Below are 18,301 nucleotides of genomic sequence, written 5' to 3' on the forward strand. Positions count from 1 at the left end.
AAAATAAGCCCTTTTATCTTAAAAAAAAAAAAAAAATCAGCAAAAGCATCTAGTTTGTTATATTACAGTAAAATTATTAAACAGTGATAATCTGACATTGTAGACATTGTTTTGTTTTGATCCTGAGAGATAAATTCCTGAAAACCAAAGTTCTTTTATTACATTTACAATATGATTCTTTCTGTAGTTGTTTTGTGTACATTCTATAAATGCCTTAAACTAAACAATAAGTCAGAGCAGTTTTGAGTTTGCAAAATCACCTACAAATATTTTACCAGAAATGATCATTCTGAAAGCCACTCGGAACCATCTGTAAAAGAAGGCATAAACAAATGGATTGAGCACTGAATTTGACCACCCAAGCAAAGTCAGTATTTCCATCACAGTTATTGGAATTGAATAATTAATTAGCGGGTTTAAGGTCAAAGCAGTAAAGAAAGGAGCCCAACAGATCAGAAAAGCTCCCATAACAATAGCCAGAGTTTTGGTGGCTTTTCCCTCCCTCTTACTGACAGACGATCCAGACTTTATGCTCTGACAGTTTGAGTTCTGGATGCTGCGTGCCTGTTTCTGTGCCACCAGGAAAATCTTTAGGTAGGTAATGAGTATTATGACTACTGGGAGGTAAAATGAGAGAACACATCCAGTGATGCTTGAAACTGGAATATTAAATGCAAAACAGCGCCCTTCACATTTTCCTTCATTAAGCCCCACAACTACCATGCCAATTCCAACCAGAGCGGAAACTCCCCAGCAGACCAGGATCATCATCACAGCAGCACGAACATTAATTTTGCTTTCATACCTCAGAGGATGACACACTGCAAAATATCTGTCAATCGAAATAAAACTTAAGTTCAGAATAGAAGATGTGCTTAGTGAAACATCAAGGCTGCGTTCCATGTTACAAATTAAGTCTCCAAGATATGAGCAAGAGTCTACAGAGAGTGCTATGATGAATGGCAACACTAAAGCCCCTAGAAGGAGGTCAGACATAGCCAGAGAGAGAATCAGGTAGTTAGTTGGAGTGTGAAGTTGTTTGAAGTAAATGATGGAGATGATTATGAGAAGGTTTCCACAAAGTGTCAGAACAGATAATGAGCCAAGGAAAACATACAACAAAACACGCATTGTTGAGGGGATAACTGCCATTATACAGGATACATTTTCTGATTGATAACACAGATGTATGTCCACATCAGTCCTGTTGAAAATGAATTCAGCTCCCATGCTTTCTGGCTCCTGCTATCCTGCTGAGAAAGGTTTTCAGATTCAAATGAACCATCAGTATAGTCATGTTTCAACTGCAACAATATCAGTTTTCTGGAGTACAGTGATTTTCAGTTTATTTCAATGATCCATATTTTTTCATAACAAACCTGTTAACTCAGCAGATGGTTAAGGCATCTATGATGGTGTGAGCTCTTCATCTCTGCCCCACCGAATAACAAGCTCTGGACTTGACTCTCATATTTATCAGTCCCTGTCTTACTACCTTAATTAATGCAACCTTGTTTTGACAAATCACATGTGGGTAACATGTATTTGGCATGTATGAGATCACAGTAAATTTATGATGAGTAATGAGGAACTTTTATCAGACATGTGCCTAAGCCAGTTAAGGGTTCCACAGCTTTCTAAATTATCATTACCAGTTATTTTAGATTAGTTTTTCTCATGATGCATAAAATTTTAATTCCCTACTCTTGATATTTTGCTTAACATCATCTTTCAAAAGACAAAACCAAATTAATCCGAAGTCTGAGGTTTTGAACAAGGTGTGAAGAGTTAAGATGACGGTGTCAAAACTGGATGCTGTTTGTAAGACGTGTAAAGTAGTTATCAAATACAGTGCTTGGGATGTGTGAGGTTTTCAGTCCACAATCATTTGCAATCCGTTGGAATCAGTAGCCACCCCCTGGGAAAAATAGTGCAAATGTGTTGTACTTCCTGCATTTTCCCAGTGTTGCCTTACTACTCAAACACGCATGCCGCTCCTAAAAATCCTGAACACACACACCCTGCTGTCCAAAGTAAGCATCCCCAGTGGGATTGCAGCAAAAGAGAACTTAATCCACTTGGACTTTATTTCTCAGAGATATCATTTTACCCAGTGGCGGTTCTGCCCATGTTGCCGCCCTGGGCGAAATTACTGCCTTGCGCCCTTCCGTTCTAGTCGCGCGCGCGCGCGGAGCAAGAACTTCCAAGCAATAACGGCTGCTACCGGTGCCCCTCTGGCGGCTACACGTGCCCCTCCCAAAGCAGGGGCGCCAACACCTGCACAAATACCTTTTTTTGGAAAAATACTTTTTATATGGACAAAATCTTGTCCATATAAAAAAGCCACCGGTCAGCATCAGGTGGGCCGGCCGTGGCACCGGCTTGATGCTTACAGGTGCCGCGCCCACCCGGGAAGGTCTGCCGGATCTGACAGGTGAGCAGCACACACATACTGCCATCCTCTCATTATTAATCAACTTTTGTTGATTTCTGTCCATGTTGTCTGTGACAATGACACAGACAACATGGTTGATTATTGACTGCGCAATGCGGCCATTCGCCGGTAATTGCGGCATCAGGCGAGCCTACCTACTGGTTTATATGCAAGCACAATAGGCCTACATGTGTATTTGCTTAGACCCCAATATTAGACGAGGGCGTTTTTTCAGGGCATTTTCAGTGGAAAAAATATTGTCTTATATTCAGATGAATACGGTAATAGAAAACTGCTTTGCAGCGAGGATGATTTTTTTTTTTTTTTTTTTTGCGCTCATGCCGCCCCCCACGTGACATGAAAATATGCCGCCCCGGGCGGCTGCCCGCTTCGCCCGTGCCTAAAACCGCTACTGATTTTACCATCTTGTTAAATACTCTCCTGCTTTACTGTCAACATCTGGTAAATGTTCAGGATGTTGATCTGGGCTCATGATGTGGGTTTGGGTGAGTTCCTGCATTAACTCTTGTACTCCTGCAAGGGGCAGCAAGGGCGGACTGGTGTACGGGGAAACCAGGGATTTCCCCGGTGGGCCAATGGGCTGGTGGGCTGGGCCACAAGACAAAGAAGGAGCAAAAGAAAAAGAAAAAGAAAGGGAAAAAAGTCTAGCACAAAGGCCAACAGCGTCGGGCGGCTATTGTTGTGATAGGCTATACCTGTGACCCGACTCGCTCCAACCTCTGCAGTTCTGGTAAATGTTCAGGCCAATGTCTTTTTTGTCAGTAGGAACTGTGCGCAGCAACTCAGGTATGTGTGCTTAAAGTGTTCACATTGGGTGTTGCGAGTGGCCAGCCCGAGGCCCTACCCTACCCGACTAATTAGCCGAACTTTAGTCCCGACAGCCTGATAAAGCCCGAAAAAAAAAAAAAAAATAGCCAAATTCGCCATTATTTAGCAGCGCCGGTGGCTCAAATTCTAGTAGCAGTGAGAGAACGGACATAATAGTTGGCGAAAGGAAGCTTCAAATGTTCAGTTGTTCATAAAACATAAAAGTAGGCTATTAATTTCTCCGTTCTCTACTTCTCTGTTGTAAAGTGTCTTTGGGTACTCAGAAAAGCGCTGTATAAATTAGAGATTTTATTCTAACCCCTGAGCCTACATAACATCATTCTGAGTTTCCGACTCACCTCTTGTCCTCCAGGGCCAGCGGAACTGGATTGTGATGCTTTGAAGACTTCAGTGGGCTTGTAGATTGAATGGCTAAATTGGTGGAGAAATTGGCCACTCTGTCACTGTCTGATTTATGACTCTGCCAAGTCTGCCAGCACAGCGGGATACTGCTGCAACTCTCTCTAACTTGTTTGCTCTGCGCTCGCACAGCTGGTTGTCTGTCTGTCACTGAAAGTTTAGCCTCCAAATCCAATCCAGTCTCTCACTCTCTCCACCAGTCACATAAAAATGAAACGTCATAATCAATAACACAACAGGTTTTGGACTAGTGTGACCTGTAAGGAGGTACATAAGAGGTTTTGTAGTGTTTTAGTGTACTGTGACCAAGTGTTGTAGTGCAAAACGATAAATGTTGCATTGTGTGCTACGGCAGACTGCCACTGCTGTTTTCCTGCCCGCTGCTGTTTTTCTTTTGCCCTCTGCCATTCTGCCGATCGACCATCACTCAGTTTCATCCCAACTACCCCTCTGATTGAGTGTATTCCCTGAATTTGTGAGTACTGATTGAAATGCATGCATATGTATTTTATCTGTTTGTGTCTACAAGAGAAGAGGCCATTACAGTTTTTAGGCCTCCATTCTCTCGAGCTCCATCTCAGGCACACAGTGCGTGTTTGGGTTACCTTTTGGGTTATCTGCAAACTGTGTGAGAGTGTGGGTCTGCAGGTATATTGTCTTTTTAATTATTATTTTATGATAAAGAGACTATACATTTGTGATGTTAAAGGTGAGATATGCAGAGTAACAGAGACTTATTTCCTTTTTGCATTTATTTTTGAGTGATCTGAAGTAATATTGTTTTGTGTACCTTAACTAAATTCAAACTAAATGTTGTCATATTACATTCAAAAAATTTTGGTTGTGTTATATTTCATTTAATGTAATCCATGGTTTATCAAAAACTGATTTAAAGGGTATAAAAGCTAAAACAAGATAAATACTAAAAACTATACCATTTCATTCTTTATCTTAATGGAGAAACCACTAGTTCATTCTTTTATTTAAAAAAACAAGGGAGTAAAGTTAATTAAAAAATACAGACAACAGAGTCATTATATTAAAATGTACCAAGTTTGTATTGCCTGAGCCTTTGACTTCTCATTGCTTTCTTCCAAGAGGCATTTTTTTGTCACCATAATGAGAGTGAGACTGTTGCTTCTATATAGTCATGCAAAATGTATCTCAACAACACATCAAAAAACAGCATTAGATGCCATGCTTGGATTGATATTCAACTAAGGTAGGCATGGTGTGATCCTTGTACTTTATTTTTTACTGTAAGCACTAGAGTTGAGTTCAAATTTTCAATGAAACTCTGCCCACTGTGCAAAGTACTTACCCTAGGTTTACAATGCATTGTGACTTATTTTGGTAATATGCGCCAATAAAATGCTTGAGATTATGCTTGTTGTTTATTTCTACACATTAAACGTACAAAGCCCAGTTGTACGTCTACTGTTTTATCATACATGAACAAAACAGAGGCCACTTGCAACCTAAACATTACACATGAGTTGAGAGGCAAAATAAAGTATGAGCGCAATAATATGCTTGATGTGGACAGATTGATACTCACAAGCTACTTGTTTCGCCTTGATTCATGAATGGTATTGAGGTCCACTTTGTTGTTCTCAAACAACTGACCTGGCAGATTACAAAGCCTCCTGCAGTGTCTTACTGTCAGTAAAGGTTTTTTTTTTTTTTTTTAGCCTCTACATATCTAAACACTAGTCGGCTATAGCCAGCTGTGTGGGCAGAGAGCAGGTCTGTTCCATAAGAGCTGTAATTGCTTTTATTATGAGAATCATTATTTTCTTTTATGTAAACAACAGAAGTAACGTACTGCTCAGTCAAAATGAGTGGCTGTGGCTCACATGTTTCATATTTTTTTTTGCTGGCAGACCATTCTGTTTGTGGATGGGAATGTTGTGTTCATGACATCTTAGACGATCAACTGCTTTGTGTCAAAAAATCAGCTTAACTTGAATAACATTAGAGCTGCAACATAGTGAGAGAGGCGAGAGTTTTGTTACTACAGCACAGTAATAAATAAATATACAAGAGGTGGAGAGGAAATAAATGGTCACTATTGTGACAAACATTATTACTGACTGTTGATACATGAGCAGTGCAGTCAATCAAAGCAGTTTTGAGTTTGCAAAATTCCCCTGAAATATTTTACCAGAAATGATCATTCTGAAAGCTACTCGGAACCAGCTGTAAAAGAAGGCATAAACAAATGGATTGAGCACTGAGTTTGACCATCCAAGCAAAGCAAATATTTCAATCACAGTTATTGGAATCGAATAATTAATTAAAGGGTTTAAGGTCATACCAGTAAAGAAAGGAGTCCAACAGATCAGAAAAGCTCCCATAACAATAGCCAGAGTTTTGGTGGCCTTTCTCTCCCTCTTACTGACAGACGCTCCAGACTTTACGCTCTGACAGGTTGAGTTCTGGATGCTGCGTGCCTGTTTCTGTGCCACCAGGAAAATCTTTAGGTAGATACTGAGCATTATAACTGCTGGGAGGTAAAATGAGAGAACACATCCAGTGATGCCTGAAATATCAATATTAAATGAAAAACAGCGCGAAGGGCGCTGTTTTTCATTTTTCATTTTTTGACATTTTCCTTCATTAAGTCCTGTAATTATGATACCAATTCCAACTAGGGCAGAAACCCCCCAGGTGACCAGGATCATGATCACAGCAGCGCAAATATTAATTTTACTTTTATACCTCAGAGGATGACACACTGCAAAATATCGGTCAATAGAAATAAAACATAAGTTCAGAATAGAAGATGTACTTAGTGACACATCAAGGCCACGTGCCACGTTACAAATTAAATCTCCAAGATATGAACAAGAGTCTACAGACGGCAACACTAAAGCCCCCATAAGGAGGTCGGACATAGCCAGAGAGAGAATCAGGTAGTTAGTTGGAGTGTGGAGCTGTTTGAAGTAAATGATGGAGATGATTATGAGAAGGTTTCCACAAAGTGTCAGAACAGATAATGAGCCAATAAAAACATACAACAAAACACGTACTGCTGAAGGGATAATAACCATTATACAAGATACATTCTCTGATTGATAACACAGATGTATGTCCTTAACATCAGTCCTGTTGAAAATGAAGTCAGTTCCCATGCTCTCTGGCTCCTGCTATCCTGCTGAGAAAGGTTTTCAGATTTAAATGCCCCATCAGTATAGTCATGTTTGACCTGCAACAATATCTATTTTCTGGAGTACAGTGATTTTTAGTTTATTTCAGTGATGTATAATTTTTCATAGCATACCTGTTAATTCAGCAGATGGTTAATGCATCTATGATGGTGTGAGCTCTTCATCTCTGCCCCACTGAGTGACAAGCTCTGGACTTGACTCTCATATTTATCAGTCCCTGTCTTATTATCATAATTAATGCAACCTTGTCTTGACAAATCACATGTGGTTAAGTATGCATTTGATTTACATGAGATCATAGCAAATTCATGATGAGTAATGAGGAACTTTTATCACTGAACCAGTTGCTAAGAGTCGAGATTGATGATGTCAAAATTTATACTGCCTGTAAGACGTGTAAAGTTGTTATCAAATAGCGTCCTGACTTGGAAAGGAGTGGCCTTCAGAGAAACACTTGTAAAGCAGGTAGCAGCCAAATGCAGCTGGAAATCACCTTTCAACACAGTGAAGAGATGACATTTTCTGAACTTACATGTTTGTGGCTGTTGAGCTATTTGCCTCTATTTGGTCAGCATATGCACATTACTAATGACTGTTCTCTTGTGTTTAAACATCCTATGAAAAAACATTAGTCATCCCTACAATATTGTCACAATATCGATAGAGGGATCTAGCCCTAAAAGAAAGAAAGAAAGAACACTGTAACATTGTAATGGGATGAGATGGGAGTCATTCTTCCAGAGTAGGGACGGGAAAGAGATATTTTTGTGGGAGTGGGATGAACAGTAGTTAAAATCCAGTCTGTTACCCTCTGGTCTGTGAGCGACTTTGGAGAAGGTACTGAATATCACGTGGGTGCTGTCTGAGCTGTTTGAGTTCAAATTTTCAATGAAACTCAGCTCACTGTGCAAAGTACTTACCCTAGCTATACGATGCATTTTGACTTATTTCGGTAGTATTTGCCAATAAATTTCTTGAGATAATCCATGACTCTTCGGGCTTTAGTTTCCCGGCGCAGCGCGGGGTGGTGCAGTGAGGCGAACCCCGCGCAGAGCTAGTTTCGACCGGCGAAACAGCAGAGGTGGACAGTTTCCAAGTTTCGCAGGCGGAGGATCGCCGAGATGGGAGTGGTGGCGCAGCGGGGGGAGGTGCCGACAGATTCGGCTTGGCGCAGTGACAGTTTCGTGCCAAAAGGCTTCGCCGAGGTGCGCCAAAAGCTTGCCATCTGAAACCACGTCTACTTTCAGCGCAAGGCGGAGCAGGGCTGGCGCAGTGGAAGTTTGGCTGCCTGGCGCACATCACCAAAACCTCACAATCAGCACAAACGGTGCCAATCTCCTTTGATCTGACATCAATTGTGACGGGACAGTTGATATGGAGATATATGTATGTGCTGATTGTAATCGTAGCATTGAATAGTGTTTTTTTCGGTATTTATTGCATTGTTCATGTGTCTGACATTCCGGAAGCCTGCCTGTGAGGTTTTGGTGACGTGTCCGCACTGCTCGCCGGTCTCCGCTCCGCGCCTGTCTCCTGAGCTCCGCTCCGCCTGCGGCAATAGACCTCCATGTCAGCTGTGTAAACTTTCATTACGCCTTCACGCAGCGCATTTTAAAGGCAAGGACAGGGGCTCATTTGATTGGTTACATGTGAATCGGCTGTGTCAAACCCACTCCACGCCTTCTCTCCTCCCCTCTGCCGGTAGGAGGGACGGCGGAGTACTTGCGCCACCGAGAACGGCGTGCCAAACTTGGAAAATCCGCCTGACCACACCCAGTTGGCGAAGCGCATCTGCGCTACGCCCCCGCCTCGCCTGGTCTGCAAAACTAGAGCCCTTCATGTTTGTGAGTGTGGTAACAGTTTTGGTCTGTGTATCTTGATTAAGGTAGCTTGGACAGCATGGAGGAAGAAGATAGACAAACACTCATGTCCACACAATGGCTGGGTTTCCACGAGGGTTGTCGTTTATTTCTACACATTAAACTTACAAAGCCCAGTTGTACGGCTACTATTTTACCATACATGAACAAAACAGAGGCCACTTGCAACCTAAACATTATATGAGTTGAGAGGCAAAATAAAGTATGAGCACAGTAATATGCTCGATATAGACAGATCGATACTCACAAGCTACTCATTTGGTATTGATTCCTTTAAAAAATATTGATATTATTAAATATTAAATAAATACAAAATAAATACAAAATATTGATGTTTTTGCCGTGTCTGTGTCTCAGCAGGATTACACATAACGCTCTGAACGGATTTACTCAAAACTTGGTGTCAAGCAGTGGTGTAAACCAATGACGCAGAAGTGACTGACTGCCTTGGTTACTCATTAAAAACATCAAAGGTGAGCCGCCAGATCCATTCTGGATAATCTGCTTTTTCCAACGACTATTGGCTAACTAGTGTGGACTCTGTAGATCTGGGCACTGAGCTATATGTAAGAAGACTAGGAAGTAGTCAGCAATGGGGGTTGGCTGCAGTTTGTTGTGTCTCTGCTTGTCTCTTGATGCTCATTTATGACCAACCTTATGGCAAGCTTTAGTGAGGAGAAACTCACCTTTAATGCCTTTTGCTAGTTTTCATCAATCCAACAGTCCATTTTAAATGGGCATTTTATGAAACATGTCTTGAGATTTGTCTGAAAAAAAAAAAAAAATGTAATTGTAGAATGTACAAGAGGCTATGCTATATTCAGGAGAAGTTGGCTTTTGGAAAAGCCATCTTGCAGATTTCCATCTTGTCAATGTTACTGATGATTAACAAATTTAGCAAGAATTCTTTAAAGTAATGGTCACTTCAATTTTGAATTTTATTTGCTGTAAATTTTAATTATGATACTGAAATATTTGCCAAAAGCTTGAGCAACCAAGTGTTTAGTTTTTTGAAAGTTAAAACACAGCTTTTTGTTTGTTTGTTTCTTAATCTTCAGTTTACTCGTGGGTGTCACGAAAAAGATGAACTTTTTTTTCCTCTTTACACAGAAGCTCGTTTCAATAAGTATCTGGGGGGAAGAGAGTTTTTTTTTTTTATTAAGCTAGATTTACTTGTACTTTTGAATACTAAGCACACTTAATACTATATACTTGAGGACTTTTATAGCAGTAATATTGTAATGGGTAACTTTATATTTTAGATGACTTTTGTTTCGAACAAGGTATCTTGTTCTTGTGGTACCTTGAATTTTGATTACTTTTTATACCACTGGTGCATAGATTGTTATTAAGGGTTAGTATGTGTCATATGAAAATCACACAAGCTCTAAAGAAATAATCAGTATCGGTAATTGTATCGGTATCGTCAAAATTGTAACAAAACGTATTGGTGTCATATCGAATTTAAAAAAGTGTAGTATCTCCCATCACTGTAATTTTCATCTATCACTCAGGATGTGTGCTGCCACACTGACTTGAGCACAAGGAGCTGACTGATGATGTTACTCTTCTCTCATGTCAAGGCAACACAGTAGACACATCTTAAAAAGAGCATTTCAAAATTTCGGCTGTAAAGTGTCACACATCACATTAAGCATTTACTCTGCTACTTAAAGAGGTCATTTTATCACATTTTCTTCTTTTATCAGGGCTCATGATCCAGCAGCTCGCTGCGCTTGACTGTTGAGTGCAGTAAGCCGTGATGGAGAACTCCTCAGTTCCCTGTTGTCAAACTCCTGCCTGCTCTCTCTGTCTACACATGAGGAGTGTATAAGTCAGCTTTTCCAAAACTCCTTTCCATTGGTCTCGCCAGACAGTTAATTGGGACATGTCTAGTTACACTGGCCTGGCAGATAACAAAGCCCCCTGCAGTGTTTTATTGTCAGTAAAACATTTTTTTTAGCCTCTTCATCTCTAAACAGTAGTCGGCTGTAGCCAGCGATGTGGACAGAGAGCAGGTCTGTTCGGTCAGAGCTGTAATTACTTTTATTATGAGAATCATGATTTCTTTTATGTACACAATAGACGTAACTTACTGCTCAGTCAAAATGAGTGGCTGTGGCTCACATGTTTCATTTTTTTTTTTTTTTTTTTTTGCTGGCAGACCATTCTGTTTGTGGATGGGAATGTTGAGAGCAGTTGATCTGAGATGATCAGCTGCTTTGTGTCAAAAAATCAGCTTAATTTGAATAACATTAGTGCTGCAACATAGCGAGACAGGCAAGAGTTTTGTCACTATAGCACAGTAATAAATAAATATACAAGAGGTGGAGAGGAAATAAATGGTCACTATTGCAACAAACATAATTACTGACTGTTGATACATGACCAGTGCAGTCATTCAAAGCAGTTTTGAGTTTGCAAAATTCCCCTGAAATATTTTGCCAGAAAGGATCATTCTGAAAGCCACTCGGAACCAGCTGTAAAAGAAGGCATAAACAAATGGATTGAGCACTGAGTTTGACCATCCAAGCAAACTAAATATTTCAATCACAGTTACTGGAATTGAATAATTAATTAGCGGGTTTAAGGTCATACCGGTAAAGAAAGGAGTCCAACAGATCAGAAAAGCTCCCATAACAATAGCCAGAGTTTTGGTGGCCTTTCTCTCCATCTTACTGACAGACGCTTGAGACTTTACTCTCTGACAGTTTGAGTTCTGGATACTGCGTGCCTGTTTCTGTGCCACCAGGAAGATCTTTAGGTAGATACTGAGCATTATAACTGCTGGGAGGTAAAATGAGAGAACACATCCAGTGATGCCTGAAATATCAATATTAAATGAAAAACAGCGCCCTTCACATTTTCCTTCATTAAGTCCTGTAATTATGACACCAATTCCAACCAGGGCAGAAACTCCCCAGGTGACCAGGATCATGATCACAGCAGCACGAACATTTATTTTATTTTCATACCTCAGAGGATGACACACTGCAAAATATCGGTCAATCGAAATAAAACATAAGTTCAGAATAGAAGATGTACCTAGGAAAACATCAAGGCTGCGTCCCATCTTACAAATTAAATCTCCAAGATATGAACAAGAATCTACAGACGGCAACACTAAAGCCCCCATAAAGAGGTCGGACATAGCCAGAGAGAGAATCAGGTAGTTAGTTGGAGTGTGAAGTTGTTTGAAGTAAATGATGGAGATGATTACAAGTAGGTTTCCACACAGTGTTAGAACAGATAATGAGCCAATAAAAACATTCAACAAAACACGTACTGCTGAAGGGATAATAACCATTATACAAGATACATTCTCTGATTGATAACACAGATTTATGTCCTTAACATCAGTCCTGTTGAAAATGAAGTCAGTTCCCATGCTCTCTGGCTCCTGCAATCCTGCTGAGAAAGGTTTTCAGATATAAATGAACCATCAGTATAGTCATGTTTGACCTGCAACAATATCAGTTTTCTGGAGTACAGTGATTTTCAGTTTATTTCAGTGATGTATAATTTTTCATAACATACCTGTTAAACCAGCAGATGGTTAATGCATCTATGATGGTGTGAGCTCTTCATCTCTGCCCCACTGAGTGACAAGCTCTGGACTTGACTCTTATATTTATCAGTTCCTCTCTTATTATCATAATTAATGCAACCTTGTTTTGACAAATCACATGTGGTTAAGTATGCATTTGATTTGCATGAGATCATAACAAAATTCATGATGAGTAATGAGGAACTTTTATCACTGAACCAGTTGCTAAGAGTCGAGATTGATGATGTCAAAATTTATACTGCCTGTAAGACGTGTAAAGTTGTTATCAAATAGCGTCCTGACTTGGAAAGGAGTGGCCTTCAGAGAAACACTTGTAAAGCAGGTAGCAGCCAAATGCAGCTGGAAATCACCTTTCAACACAGTGAAGAGACGACATTTTCTGAACTTACATGTTTGTGGCTGTTGAGCTATTTGCCTCTATTTGATCAGCATATGCACATTACTAATGACTGTTCTCTTGTGTTTAAACATCCTATGAAAAGACATTAGTCATCCCGACACTATTGTCACAATATTGATAGCAAGAATTATTATTATTAGAATTATTAGAATTATTATTATTTTTTTAATTCATATTTCAGAGACATACAAGGCAAACAATACCACCACGCAATACTGACACTAATCTAGACAAAGACAAAAGACGAACCGCACCAAACCAGATAAAACAAAACATGTCAGAGTGATACAGATAGGCAGAGGACAAAAGTCTGTCTTTTTTTTTTTTTTTTTTTTTTTTTTTTTCGCTTTAAGGGAACAAGCTGTAAAATTAGGGAGAGGCCATTAAAAGGAAGGGTATCTCCTTCTTATATAGTTCTGAATGGAGGGCCATATATCAGTCATGGCATCATCCCTACAGAAACCCTGCAGTGATGCAGCAGCCCTCTCCATCTGCACCAACTCCACAAAGTCCTCCAGCCAGTGCTCCAGGCAAAAACAATTTGGTTTCCTTACTTTCTAGTTCATTAGTATGATTCTTTTTACCGAAAGAAAAGCCAATGTAAAGAGACGCTGGGTTGATGAGGATCTGATTCCATCCACGCCTATCCCCAGCAAACAGATCTCTGGGGATACAGATATATTAACATTTGTTATTTTGCTTAATGCATTGTGCACTCCTTCCCACAACCTTTTTACTTCTGGGCAATCCCATAGCATATGCATCATTGTTCCTCTTTCTCTACAGCCATGCCAGCATGCATCAGATGTGTCTGAATCCATCTTCTTCAGCTTTAGTGGTGTGATATAGACACGATGTAGGAGTTTCAGCTGAATAAGTTTGTATCTGACACATCCAGATGCCGCGTTTGGGTGCTGCATTATGGCGCACCACTGTTGTGCTGTTATGTTTTTCCCCAGATCCTGTTCCCATTGTAATTTGATTTTATTCATGATGCTAGCAGGGGATGTGTGAATAAACTTATATAATTTAGATATTGTGCCTCTATTTCTAGTGATTTCTTTTAACTTTGTATCTCTTTCCCCCTCCAAGGCCAATATCAAATCACCAGTTTTGTATTTCTCCAAAACTGATTTGAACTGTAAATACTGGAAAAAGCAGGTGTCATTCAGAGCAAATTTGGTTTTGAGCTCGTTGAAACTTATTATTTTTCCTTGCTTTATGATTTGATTGAGGCTCTTTATATTATGGCTTATCCATATCTCATTAGAGAGCATTTTTCCACCAGCACTAAACAGGGGGTTCTGCCATAGTGGGCACGAGGGCAATGTCAAACCATTAATTGCACATTTCTTATGTATTATTTTTGTTATTTCACATGAAAAGTCAATTATAGCATTCTTGAAGTTTGTTTTCGTCTTAGGAGCATACCAAAGTGAGGACAGAGATATATCTTTTTTGCAGTCATAGATTATATTCTTTTCCAGCCACAACCAGCTGCCAACCACACAATGTTCATGGTATGCCCATGACATGGTGTATTTACCGTTGAATGCCAAATAATAGTCATATATATCTGGTATCCCCAATCCTCCCTTTTCTCTGCTCAAAGTTAGTTTACTAAGGCTAATTCTTGGTTTCTTATTTCTCCATAGAAATTTTGTAAAGAGACTTTTAATTTCTTTAAACCAATAGTCAGGGATTTTGAGGGGGATTGAGGATAACAAAAATGATAACCTAGGGAAAACATTAATTTTGATTATCTCTGCTCTGCCCCACAGAGATATTGGGAGTGTACACCATCTACTGAGGTCTTCTCGTATAGTTTTTAACAATTTGGAACCGTTCAATTCGAATATCTTCTTGGTGGGGGAGATGATGTTTATCCCCAGGTATTTCAACCCCTCTTTCCTCCATACAATTGGGGTTGCAGCTAGATGTGCTGGAAAAGTCATGCAGTTGAGTGGAGTGGCTTCGCTCTTATTCCAATTTACTCTGTACCCTGAGAGTTTACCAAATGTATGTATGGTCGTAAACAAGTGTGGTAGTGACGCCTCTGGTTTGGAAAGTGTCAGCAATATATCATCAGCATAAATATTTAATTTGAAATCATATCCATATGCATCTATACCAGATATTTGTTGGTTTGCTCTGATAGCACATGCTAGGGGTTCCAACGCTAAAATAAAAATAATAGGTGAGACCGGACAAACTTGTCTAGTGGACCTTGATAACTCAAAGGGTGCAGAGATAATTCCATTGGTTTTAACACAGGCACGGGGTTTATGATAGAGTGCTCGAATCCATTTCATACAAGTTGGGCCTAGGCCATATTTCTCAAAGCAAGAATTCTTTAAAGTAATGGTCACTTCAATTTTGAATTTTATTTGCTGTAAATTTTAATTATGATACTGAAATATTTGCCAAAAGCTTAAGCAACCAAGTGTTTAGTTTTTTGAAAATTAAAACACAGCTTTTTGTTTGTTTGTTTGTTTCTTAATCTTCAGTTTACTCGTGGGTGTCACGAAAAAGATGAACTTTTTTTTTCCTCTTTACACAGAAGCTCTTGTATCTGGGGGGAAGAGAGGTTTTTTTTTTATTATTAAGCTAGATTTACTTGTACTTTTGAATACTAAGCACACTTAATACCATATACTTGAGGACTTTTACAGCAGTAATATTGTAATGGGTAACTTTATATTTTAGATGACTTTTGTTTCGAACAAGGTATCTTGTTCTTGTGGTACCTTGAATTTTGATTACTTTTTATACCACTGGTGCATAGATTGTTATTAAGGGTTAGTATGTGTCATATGAAAATCACACAAGCTCTAAAGAAATAATCAGTATCGGTAATCGTATAGGTATCGTCAAAATTGTAACAAAACGTATTGGTGTCATATTGAATTTAAAAAAGTGTAGTATCTCCCATCCCTGTAATTTTCATCGATCACTCAGGATGTGTGCTGCCACACTGACTTGAGCACAAGGAGCTGACTGATGATGTTACTCTTCTCTCATGTCAAGGCAACACAGTAGACACATCTTAAAAAGAGCATTTCACAATTTCGACTGTTAAGTGTGGAATCACATTAAGCATTTACTCTGCTACTTAAAGAGGTCATTCTATCATTTCTTCTTCTATCAGGGCTCATGATCCAGCAGCTCGCTGCGCTTGACTGTTGAGTGCAGTAAGCCGTGATGGAGAACTCCTCAGTTCCCTGTTGTCAAACTCCTGCCTGCTCTCTCTGTCTACACATGAGGAGTGTATAAGTCAGCTTTTCCAAAACTCCTTTCCATTGGTCTCGCCAGACAGTTAATTGGGACATGTCTAGTTACACTGGCCTGGCAGATAACAAAGCCCCCTGCAGTGTTTTATTGTCAGTAAAACATTTTTTTTAGCCTCTTCATCTCTAAACAGTAGTCGGCTGTAGCCAGCGATGTGGACAGAGAGCAGGTCTGTTCCGTCAGAGCTGTAATTACTTTTATTATGAGAATCATGATTTCTTTTATGTACACAATAGAAGTAAGTTACTGCTCAGTCAGAATGAGTGGCTGTGGCTCACATGTTTCTTATTGTTTTGCTGGCAGACCATTCTGTTTGTAGATGGGAATGTTGAGTTCATGACATTTGAGATGATCAACTGCTTTGTGTCAAAAAATCAGCTTAACTTGAATAACATTAGAGCTGCAAAATAGCATGAGAGGAGAGAATTTTGTCATTATAGCACAGTAATAAATAAATATACAAGAGGTGGAGAGGAAATAAATGGTCACTATTGCAACAAACATAATTACTGACTGTTGATACATGGGGCTCTAGTTTCCCGGCGCAGCGCGGGGTGGCGCAGTGAGGCGAACCCCGCGCAGAGCTTTCGCAGACGGACTTGCGCGGAGATGGGAGTGGTGGCGCAGCGGGGCGAGGTGCCGAAAGATTCAACTTGGCGCAGTGATAGTTTCGTGCCAAAAGGCTTCGCCGAGGTGCGCCAAAAGCTCGCCTCCTGAAACCACGTCTACTTTCCGCGCAAGGCGGAGCGGAGCCGGCAATAGACCTCCATATCAGCTGTGTAAACTTTCATTACGCCTTCGCGCAGCGCATTTTAAAGGCGAGGACAGGGGCTCATTTGATTGGTTAAATGTGAATCGGCTGTGTCAAACCCACTCCATGCCTTCTCTCCTCCCTTGCGCCGGTAGGAGGGACGGCGGAGTACTTGCGCCACCGAGAACGGCGTGCCAAACTTGGAAAATCCGCCTGGCCACACCCAGTTGGCGAAGCGCATCTGCGCTACGCCCCCGCCTCGCCAGGTCTGCGAAACTAGAGCCCATGATCAGTGCAGTCATTCAAAGCAGTTTTGAGTTTGCAAAATTCCCCTGAAATATTTTGCCAGAAATGATCATTCTGAAAGCCACTCGGAACCAGCTGTAAAAGAAGGCATAAACAAATGGATTGAGCACTGAGTTTGACCATCCAAGCAAAGCAAATATTTCAATCACAGTTATTGGAATAGAATAATTAATTAGCGGGTTTAAGGTCACACCAGTAAAGAAAGGAGTCCAACAGATCAGAAAAGCTCCCATAACAATAGCCAGAGTTTTGGTGGCCTTTCTTTCCGTCTTACTGACAGACGCTCCAGACTTTACGCTCTGGCAGTTTGAGTTCTGGATGCTGCGTGCCTGTTTCTGTGCCACCAGGAAAATCTTTAGGTAGGTACTGAGTATTATGACTACTGGGAGATAAAATGCAAAAAAACACCCAGTAATGCTTGAAACTGGGGTATTAAATGCAAAACAGCGTCCATCACATTTTCCTTCATTAAGTCCCGTAATTATGACACCAGTTCCAACCAGGGTGGAAACTCCCCAGCAGACCAGGATCATGATCACAGCAGCACAAATATTAATTTTACTTTCATACCTCAGAGGATGACACACTGCAAAATATCTGTCAATAGAAATAAAACTTAAGTTCAGAATAGAGGATGTACTTAGTGAAACATCAAAGCTGTTCCGTATCTTACAAATTAAATCTGCAAGATATGAACAAGAGTCTACAGAGTATGCTATGATGAATGGCAGCACTAAAGCCCCCACAAGGAGGTCAGACATGGCCAGAGAGAGAATCAAGTAGTTAGTTGGAGTGTGGAGCTGTTTGAAGTAAATGACGGAGATGATTATGAGAAGGTTTCCACAAAGTGTCAGAACAGATAATGAACCAAGGAAAACATACAACAAAACACGTACTGCTGAAGGGATAATAACCATTATACAGGATACATTTTCTGATTCATAACAGAGATGTATGTCCTTAACATCAGTCCTGTTGAAAATGAAGTCAGTTCCCATGCTTTCTGGCTCCTGCTATCCTGCTGAGAAAGGTTTTCAGATATAAATGAACCATCAGTATAGCCATGTTTGACCTGCAACAATATCAGTTTTCTGGAGTACAGTGATTTTCAGTTTATTTCAGTGATCCATATTTTTTCATAACATACCTGTTAACTCAGCAGATGGTTAAGGCATCTATGATGGTGTGAGCTCGTCATCTCTGCCCCACTGAGTAACAAGCTCTGGACTTGACTCTCATATTTATCAGTCCCTGTC

At 40.2% G+C, this 18,301-nt stretch overlaps 4 protein-coding genes across 4 annotated transcripts; all 4 read right to left on the reverse strand.

Moving 5' to 3' along the window:
• Positions 1-231: 231 nt before the first annotated feature.
• LOC115356155 (trace amine-associated receptor 1-like) lies at positions 232-1,230 on the reverse strand. Its single transcript, XM_030047207.1, has one exon. It carries the CDS (start codon positions 1,228-1,230, stop codon positions 232-234), a length of 999 nt encoding a protein of 332 aa, XP_029903067.1.
• Positions 1,231-5,802: 4,572 nt separating this feature from the next.
• Positions 5,803-6,735, reverse strand: LOC115355860 (trace amine-associated receptor 1-like). Its single transcript, XM_030046785.1, has 2 exons — positions 6,507-6,735; positions 5,803-6,434 (listed from the first exon to the last, which is right to left on the reverse strand). Exons 1-2 carry the CDS (start codon positions 6,733-6,735, stop codon positions 5,803-5,805), a joined length of 861 nt encoding a protein of 286 aa, XP_029902645.1.
• A 4,398-nt stretch (positions 6,736-11,133) lies between these two features.
• Positions 11,134-12,039, reverse strand: LOC115355861 (trace amine-associated receptor 1-like). The gene is made up of 2 exons (XM_030046786.1): positions 11,811-12,039; positions 11,134-11,738 (listed from the first exon to the last, which is right to left on the reverse strand). The coding sequence occupies exons 1-2, from the start codon at positions 12,037-12,039 to the stop codon at positions 11,134-11,136; spliced, it is 834 nt and encodes a 277-aa protein (XP_029902646.1).
• Positions 12,040-17,041: 5,002 nt separating this feature from the next.
• LOC115355862 (trace amine-associated receptor 1-like) lies at positions 17,042-17,962 on the reverse strand. Its single transcript, XM_030046787.1, has 2 exons — positions 17,719-17,962; positions 17,042-17,646 (listed from the first exon to the last, which is right to left on the reverse strand). Exons 1-2 carry the CDS (start codon positions 17,960-17,962, stop codon positions 17,042-17,044), a joined length of 849 nt encoding a protein of 282 aa, XP_029902647.1.
• Positions 17,963-18,301: the final 339 nt, after the last annotated feature.

Source organism: Myripristis murdjan, chromosome 24, assembly GCF_902150065.1.
Source record: "Myripristis murdjan chromosome 24, fMyrMur1.1, whole genome shotgun sequence".
Lineage (NCBI taxonomy): Eukaryota > Metazoa > Chordata > Actinopteri > Holocentriformes > Holocentridae > Myripristis > Myripristis murdjan.